This window comes from Mirounga angustirostris, unplaced genomic scaffold, assembly GCF_029215605.1.
Source record: "Mirounga angustirostris isolate CCGP_5_RB_7025 unplaced genomic scaffold, mMirAng1.0.hap1 SCAF_13, whole genome shotgun sequence".
Classification (NCBI taxonomy): Eukaryota; Metazoa; Chordata; class Mammalia; order Carnivora; family Phocidae; genus Mirounga; species Mirounga angustirostris.
Genome location: NW_026991721.1, coordinates 68,596,991 through 68,606,482, shown reverse-complemented (window position 1 = coordinate 68,606,482; position 9,492 = coordinate 68,596,991). Strand labels below are relative to the sequence as shown.

General features: G+C 35.5%; 1 protein-coding gene across 1 annotated transcript in view; it reads right to left on the bottom strand.

The window, feature by feature from the left end:
- Positions 1-2,137: 2,137 nt before the first annotated feature.
- Positions 2,138-9,492, bottom strand: part of NAALAD2 (N-acetylated alpha-linked acidic dipeptidase 2) — a 74,196-nt gene continuing 66,841 nt past the window's right edge. Inside the window, exon 20 of the mRNA XM_064577121.1 lies at positions 2,138-3,564. Within this exon, the coding sequence (XP_064433191.1) occupies positions 3,375-3,564 (190 nt within the window). The 3' untranslated portion in view covers positions 2,138-3,374. The remainder of the gene's footprint in view (positions 3,565-9,492) is intronic.

The window sequence follows — 9,492 nt, the reverse complement described above, 5'->3', positions numbered from 1 at the left end:
TGGGATAATTTTCTTTTTCAGATATTTCATCATTAGGGTATAGGAATGTAACTTATTTTTGTACATTGATCACGTGTCCTGCAGCTTTCCTGAAATCACTGATTAGTTCCAGCAGTTTTTTGGTTTTGTCTTTGGGATTTTGCATATACAAAATTATGTAACTGCAAATGGGACAGTTTGACTTCTTCCTTCCTGATTTGGATGTTGAGGGAACACTTTCAGTTCTTTTTTTTTTTTTTTTTTTTTTTTTTAAGATTTTATTTATTTATTTGACAGAGAGAGAGCACAAGTAGGCAGAGCGGCAGGGGGAGGGAGAAGCAGCCTCCCCGCCGAGCAGAGAGCTCGATGCGGGGCTCAATCCCAGGACCCTGTGATCATGACCTGAGCCGAAGGCAAATGCTTAACCAACTGAGCCACCCAGGCGCCCCTCAGTTCTTGTCAATTGAGTATCATGTTAGCTGTGGGTTTGTCGTACATGGCCTTTATTATGTTGGGGTATGTTACTTCTATACTCAGTCTGCCAAAAGTTTTCATCATGAAAGGATGTTGCATTCTGTCAAATGTATAGATGATCATGTCATTACATTAATGTCATGTATCACATGTATTGATTTGTGTATGTTGAACCATCCTTGCATCCCAGGGAAAAATCCATTTAGCCCCAGTGTGTAATCTTTTTTATGTGTTCTTGAATTCAGTTTGCTAATATTTTGTTGAGAATTTTTATATCTGTGTTTATCAGGGATATTGGTCTATAGTTCGTTTTTTGTGTTTTGTTTGTTTTTTTAGAGAGGGAAAGCGTGCATGTGAGCAGGGGCTGGGGAAAGGTGAGGGAGAGGGAGAGAATCTTAGGCAGGCTCTATGCCCAGCGTCTGTGCGGGGCTCGATCTCACAGCCCTGAGATCATGACCTGAGCCGAAATCAAGAGTTGAATGCTTAACTGACTGAGCCACCCAGACACCTCCTTTTTGTTGTGTTATCTTGCTTTGGTGCCAGGATAATGCTGGCCTGTTAAGCACAGTTTGGAAGTATTCCCTACACCTCAAGTAAACCTCAAGTTTTTGGAAGAGTTTGAGAAAGATTGGTATTTGAGTGTTTATTAGAATTTGCCAATGAAGCCATCTGGTCCTAGATTATTTTTTGTACTGGGAGGTTTTAAATTATTGATTCAATCTCTTGCTCATTATGGGTCTATCACATTTTCTCTTTGCATTTGATTCGGTCTTGGTGGGTTGTTTCTAGAAATTTCTCCATTTCTTCTAGGTTATCTAATTTGGGGCGTAGAGTTCATAATAGTCTCTTACAATCCTGTGTATTTTTGTAGTACCAGTTGTATGGTCTTTCTCATTTCTAATTTTAGGTCTTTTTCTAAGTCTGGCTAATAAAGTTTTGTCAGTTTTATCTTTTTGATGAACCAGCTTTTAGTTTTACAGATAGTTTTTTTCTGAAAGAGATTTTTTTTCTGCTTTGGTTTTATTTCCTTCCTTCTCCTACCTCTACACTTGTTCTTTTTATACTTCTTAGAGGTACAGTTAGGTTGCTTGAGATCTTTGTAATTTCTTAATAGATGCATTTAATACTGTTAACTTGCCTCTTGACTGCTTTGCTCTATACCATATTTGATGTGTTTCGATATAATTTATTCCCATTTTTATTTTTTGACTCATTGTTTAGAAGTGTGTTATTTAGTTTCCATGTACTGGTAGATTATCCTAGCTTCCTCTTGCTGATTTCTAATTTAAACCATTGTGGTCAGAAAAGATAGTTGGAATGATTTCAATCTTAAGTTTGCTGAGATTTGTTTTGTGCCCGGTCATAGGATCTGCCCTGGAAAACATTCATATGTGCATGAGAAAAATGTGTACTATACTGCTCTTGGATGAAATGTTCTATATATGACCTTTAAGTCATTTTGTTTTAGAATATGTTTTGGTTCAGTTCCAATATTTCCTTTTTGCTTTTCTGTCTGCATGATTTATGTTCTAATAGTATTAAAGTCCCCTATTAATGTATTGTTTATTTCTCCATTTAAATCTGTTAGAATTCTTTTAATCATGGTGCTCTGATGTTGGAGGTATATATATTTATGATCATTCTCTCTTCTTGATGTCTTTGTTTTTTTATCATTATATAATGACTTCTTTATCACTTGTTAATGTTTTTGGCTTGAAGTGTATTTTTTCTGGCATAAGTATGGCTACACCCACTTTTTTTGGTATCCACCTGCATGGAATATCCTCTTCTGTACCTATGCTTTGAGCCTGTGTATGTCTTCAGAGCTAAAATGAATTTCCTTTAGACAGAGTGGAGTGAAGTTTTTTTTTTTTTTTTTTTCATCCAGTCACTCTACCCTTTGGTGAATTCAGTCCATTCATAATTACTTACTACTACCATCTTATTGTTGTTTGCCTTCTAGTTTTTATCTTCTGTGTTTCCTTTCCCTGTTTCTACTTTTGTAAAGTGGATTTCCATGGTGATTTGTGCAGTCTCCCCATTTTTTATGTTTCATTACTATATTTTTGCTTTGTGGTTACGAAGTGGCTTACATAAAACATCTCATAGGTAAAGTACTCCTAGGGGAAGGTGTTTTTAAGAAATAGTTCAAGCACATTCTGTAACATCCTTGATTACACTGTTATGCCACAAAATCACTTGTTCTGTTCTGATGATCATCTGTTGATTAAAGATGATGAAAACAAAATAACTTGTGAAACAATAACTTGCAAAGGTTACTGTAGTTGACCCTTGAACAATGTGAGGGTTAGGGGTGCCAACCCATCATGCAGTCAAAAATCTGCATATAACTTCACTCCCTAAAAATTTAACAGCCTTACTGATAACAGTTTGACCCATTTTTGTATATTATATGCTGTATTCTTACAATAAAACTAGAGAAAATGTTAAAATCAAGAAGAGAAAATGCATATTTATGAGAAAAAAAGCCACGTATAAGTGGATGTGTGCTGTTCAGACCCATGTTGTTCCAGGGTCAATTATATTTTTAACTGTGTAAGAAACTAACAAATTCTTTTTCAAAGTGTTTGTACTGTTTTACATTTCTACCAGCAATGTCTGAGAGTTCCAGGTTCCTTGCCATATTTTATTTAAGGGAATTTTCAGATACTTTGTGTTTCTGCCCCATGACTGGAGGTTTTTTGTTTTGTTTTAACACTTCGGTGATTAAGTTAAGAATTTTTAAAGAGCCAAAACACCTCTTTACAGATGGACAGGATGGAAGTCTAAAATCAAAATATGACATGAAAAGCAAGATTATAGAATACTCTGGCATCATAAGTTATCAAAATACAAGGAAGAATTTTATCCTCAGACTTTCAGTAACACTTTAAATGGTTAGCCACTTGGCTGAGACCTTACTATAATACTTCTGTCAGAGTCCCTGCTGCTGCTTGAATTGTAAAGGCTGCAATAGAAATGTGTTTCTTTACTTCTCTCCAGGCTGAACGAGGGTCTTCTTTATTTTCAATATCAAACATAGCATCGTAGATCCCAGGAAATGATTCTCCAGCATATTTGTTGTGGCTACTTGGAGCGAAGATGATGTGCCTAACAGAAGAAAACAGATGGCAGGTTGAGCTAAAGAGTATACATAACATTACATTTTATACGCTTCTCGAATTCATTCCCTTTTGTTAGACCCCATCTTAAGAATACTGTCTCCTCCTGGCATTCACTTTTTTTAATTCCAAAATGAAGACCTATAATTGGTTTAAGATACTTAATGTAACAGTATAATTTTAAGCAAAGAAATCTGACTACGCATTCACTAAGACTTAGTCTCATAAATCCTGTTGCCAAACCCATACAAATGGAAGAAAGTGTGTTCTTGTAAGCTGTGTACATCAGTTGTCTGATTGCCAGCAGATACCCAAACAGTGGTAACAAGTATGCTTTATGGATATATTTACTGAGAGAAGTGTGTTGCCTTTTTTAGAGATTCAATAAGAATAACACTTGTTCCCAATACTCTTTAAAAAATCAATAAATAAGGTTGTATTCCCAAAATATAGATGAGGATAATGAAGTTCATTCCACAAAGATAAAGCTGTTATATATGAATTGCCTGCCGTCACATTTAATTTCTGATCTAGAAGAAAAGTTTTGCATTTGATTCCCTATTTTATAAGTACCTGGAGAAATCAAACTACTTCTCTCTCCAAAAATTGGAATTCTGCCTTCCAGAAAGGGACGTATTTTATTCAACACTATTATCAGGAATTAAGCCCAAGAGTCAAATCCTGCAGTTTCTTCAGGATGTAAATCTGTCTCTGAGACAATGTGAAACTATGTAAGTATTAATGATTAAGTAGAAATGTATAATGCAAATCATTTAAATTATCCAAAGTACATCAGGATTTATTATTTTTTTAGGTTTTTTTATTTGACAGAGCAAGAGAGCAAAGCAGGGGGAAGGACAGAGGGAGAGGGAGAAGGAGAAGCAGGCTCCCTGCTGAGGGCTCCTGTCCCTGACATGGGCTCTCCCAGGACCCCTGGATCATGGCCTGAAAGGAAGGCAGATGCTTAGCCAACTGAGCCACCCAGGTGCCCCAGTACATTAGGATTTATTGCTCTTGGCTTTTAAATTTTAATATGGCCTTAAATGAATCTTCCTCATTAAAGCCAGTATATGTGCTGAACTGTTTATAAACACTGATATTCTGACCTATACATGAGTTATTACAAATAAAGTTTGTAGCTATTCATTAGTATACTTGTCCTTTACTGGAGAATTGTAAAAGCAGAGTATAGTAAAAATATAGATAGATACAAGGATTATACAAACCTGGTTTGAATCCATGAACTGGCATCTAATAGTCCTGTGGTCTTTCACCTTGGTTAAATTCTTAGGTATTTTATTCTTTTTGATGCAACTGTAAATGGAATTATTTTCTTTATTCTTCTTCTTGATAGGCCATTAGTAGATTTCTGTATATTGATTTTGTGTCTTCACCTTACACTGAATTTGTTCATTCTAACAGTTTTTTGGTGGATTCCTTAGGTTTATCTATATATAATGTCATCTGCAAATAATAATGGTTTTACTTCCTTCCAATATGGATGCCTTTTTCTTGCCTAATTGCTCTGGCTATGACTACCCATACTGTGTTGAAAAGAAACAGCAAGAATAAGCATCCTGGTCTTGTTCCTATCTTAGAGGAAAAGCTTTCAGCCTTTTACCATTAAATATGATATTATCTGTAGGTTTGTCTTATTGGCCCTTTATTATGTTGAGTTACATTTCTTCTACTGACTTTGTTGAGTTTTAATAAAAATGGATGTTGAATTTTGTCAAATGCTTTTTCTGCATCTATTAAAGACTTTTATCCTTCATTTTGTTAATGTGGTATATAACATTGATTTGTGGATATTGAGCCATCTTTGTATCCCTGAAATAAATCCCATTTTGGTACCGTGATCTTTTTAATAAATTGCTGAATTCGGTTTCCTAAGTTTTATAGAGGATTTTTGCTTTTATGTTCATCATATTGGCTGGTAATTTTCTTTTGGCATCCTTGTTTGATTTTCCTAGCAAGGTAATGCTGGCCTTTTAAAATGAGTTTAGAAGTGTTCCCTCTTCTCTTTTTTGGAAGAATTTGAAAAGGATTGATACTGATTATTTTTTCAGTGTTTCATAGAATTCATTGGTGAAGCCATCTGGTCCTGGACTTTTGTTTGTTGGGAGGTTTACGATTACTGATTCAATTTCCTCACTAATAACTGTTCTATTCAAATTTTGTTTCCACGTTCATTTCTTCATGATTCAGTTCTGGAAGGTTATATGTTCCTAGAAGTTTGTCTCTATCTTCTAGGTTGTCCAATTTGTAGGCATATGATTGTTGATACTAGTCTCTTATTTATTTCCATGGTATTAGTTGTAATGTCTCCTCTATTTATTTGAGCCCGTTCTCTTCTTGGTGAATCCAGTGTATGGTTTATAAATTTCATCTTTTCAAACAATCAGCTCATCTTATTGAGCTTTTCTGTTGGCTTTTTAGTTTCTATTTCCTTGATTTCCTCTTTGTAATTGCCTTCCTTCTACTAACTTTGGGCTTTATTTGTCGTTCTACTTCCTTGAGGGGTGATGTTAGGTTGCTTGAGAGTTTTACTTTTTTCTGAGATGTAGGGTATTCATTGCTGGTGACCATCAATCTTAGAACTGCTTTTATGCATCTCATAAATTTTGCCATGTTGTATTTCCATTTTCATTTTTTTCAAGGTATTTTTTTGTCTTTTGATTTCATTGACCTATTAGCTGTTTAGTAGAATGTTAGTTTCCACCTATTTGTGAATATTCCACTTTTCTTGTAATTGATTTCTAGTTTCCTACCACTGTGGTCAAAAGAAAAAAGATGCTGGATGTTTCATTCTTCTTAAATTCATTAAGACTTGTTTTTTTTTGGCATAACATATGACCTCTCCTGGAGAATATTCCACGTGCACTTGCAAGAATGAGTGTTTTGCTATTGGATGGAATTTTCTGTATATATCTTTTCATTTCATATGGTCTAATACGTGATTTTTTTGTTTGGAAGCTAGCCTATTCCTCCTATTGAACTGCTGTTTCTCTGTCGGTCTCTTAATAATTTATATGTTTAGGTGCTTTTATGATGGGTACATAAATACTTACAAATGTTATATCCTCTTGTTTGACCCTGTTATTATTGTGTAATTTCTTTCTTTGTCTCTTACTGCAGTCTTCATTTGAAGTATTTTGTCTGATACTAGCATAGCTATCCCTGCTTTCTTCGGCTTCCATTTGCATTCTATATCTTTTTCCATGCCTTCAGATTTAGTCTGTGTGGGTCTTTACATTTGAAGTGAGTCTCTTCTAGGCATGATATAGATAGGTCTTGTTTTTTTATTCATTCAGCCACTTTGTCTTTTCATTGGAGCATTTATTCCATTTACATTTAAAATAATCCGTATATACGTACATATTGATATTTTGTCAGTTGTTTTCTTGCTGTTTTGTACTTCTCCTGTTCCTTATTTTCTTGCTCTCACCATTTGTGGTTTGTTGGTACAGTATGCTTAAATTTTGTATTTCTTGTATCTAATACAGGCTTACTTCATTGTGCTTGAAAGCTACATTTTTGTTTTTGTTTTTTTAATTGAAGGTTTGTGGCAAACCTGCATCAAGCAGGTCTTTTGACACCATTTTTCCAACTACAATCCAGTTATTCTTGTGTAGTATTTCAAACTATTTTATTGGAATACATTTGGTAATACAGTGTTACTAGTTTCGGGTGTATAGTAGTAATTTGACAGTTACATACATTAAATGCTCGCCGAAGTAAGTGTAGTCACCATCTGTCACCAAAGTTATACTATTATTGACTATATTCGCTGTGGTGTACTTTTCATCCCCATGGCTTATTTATAACTGCAAATCTGTACCACTTAATCCCCTATTTTGCCCATACGCCTGCCACCTTCCTTCCCTTCTATCAACCACCAATTTTTTTCTTGGTTCATTTGTTTTGAAGTGAAATAGTATGGTATTTGTCTTTCTCTGACTTATTTCACTTAGCATAATACCCTCTAGTTGGGTGCATCCGTGTTGCAGATGGCAAGATTTCATCCTTTTTTAGGTTAATATTCCATTGTATATATACCACATCTTTATTTCATCTGTCAATGGACACTTGGTTTGCATCCCTATGTTGGCTGTTATAAATAACACCGGTAAAATAAGGACACATATATTTGTACTTAGGTAAGTATATATACATTTAATGTTTTCAGGGTTTTTTGGGTAAATAGCCAGTAATGGAATTACTGGATCATGTAGTATTTCAATTTTTAAATTTTTTTTTTTTAAGATTTTATTTATTTGAGAGAGAGAGAAAGAACACATGAGAGGGGATAGGGTCAGAGCGCGAAGCAGACTACCTGCCAAGCAGGGAGCCTGATGCGGAACTCGATCCAGGGACTCCAGGATCATGACCTGAGCCAAAGGCAGTTGCTTAACCAACTGAGCCACCCAGGCGCCCCTTTAATTTTTTTTTTTTTAAAGATTTTAGTCATTTATTTGACAGACAGCGAGAGAGGGAACACAAGCAGGGGGAGTGGGAGAGGGAGAAGCAGGCTTCCCGCGGAGCGGGGAGCCCTATGCGGGGCTCGATCCTAGGACCCTGGGATCATGACCTGAGCCAAAGGCAGACGCCCAACGACTGAGCCACCCAGGCGCCCCAATTTAAATTTTTTGAGGAACCTCCATAATGTTTTCTCTAGTGGCTGCACCAATTTGCATTCCCACCAACATGGACGAGGGTACCTTTTTTCCACATCGTCCCACATTGTTGCCAGCACTTGTCTTTTTGATGCCAACTGTTCTGACAGTTGTGAGGTGATACCTCAGTTTTGATTTGCATTTCCCTAATGATTAGTGATGGGGACCACATTTTTCATGTTTCTTGGCCATGTGTACTCTTTGGAAAGATACATATTCGGGTTCTCTGCCCATTAATCGATTATTGGGAGCTTTTTGTTGAGTTGTATCAATTATGTATTTCAGATATGAACCCCTCATTGGATAGATCATTTGCAAATATCTTCTCCCATTCAGTAGGTTGCTTGTCATTTTTCCTCTGCTGCACAAAAGCTTTTTAGTTTGATACTCTCAATAGTTCCTTTTTGCTTTTGTTTCCCCTGCCCAAGGAGGCCTATATGGAAAAACATTGCCAAGGCCAGTGTATTAGAGATTGCTGCCTAGGTTGTTGGGTTTTTTGTTTTTGGAGTTTTATGGTTCTAGCTCTCACATTTATTTAGGCATTTAATCCATTTTGAGTTGATTTTTGTTTGATGTACGTGGTTCATTTCATGTTGCTGTCCTATTTTCCCAGGACCGTTTATTGAAGAGACTCCATTGCACAGTCTTGCCTCCTTTTTTGTACATTATTAATCATATAAGCATGGATTTATTTTTGAGTTCTCTATTCCATTCCATTAATCTGTGTGTCAGTTTTTCTGCCTGTATCATACTGATTACTATAGCTTTGTAGTAGATCTTGAAATCTGGGATTGTATATACCCTCCAGCTCTGTTCTTTCACAAGAATTGCTTTGGCTATCTGGGATGTTTTTTGTTGTGGTACAAATTTGAGGAGTATTTATTCTGATTTTGTGGAAAATGCTGTTGATATTTTGATTGGGATTGCATTTGTTTTTATTATGTTCCGTTTTAGAAATATCTAATACTTTTCAGAGTACAGATCTTTCACCTCTTTGGTTAAATTTACACACAGGTATTTTATACTTTTTGAATCGATTGTAAAGGAGTTTGCTTAATTTCTTTTTCTGCTACTTTGCTAATAGTATATAGAAATGTAATAGATTTCTGTGCATTGGGTTTGTATTGAATTCATTGGTTCTCATTTTTTGGTGTGTTTAGGTTTTCTGTATGTATTACCGTGTCATCTGCAAATAGTGACAGTTTTATTTCTTCCTTACCAATTTGAGTGCCTTTTATTTC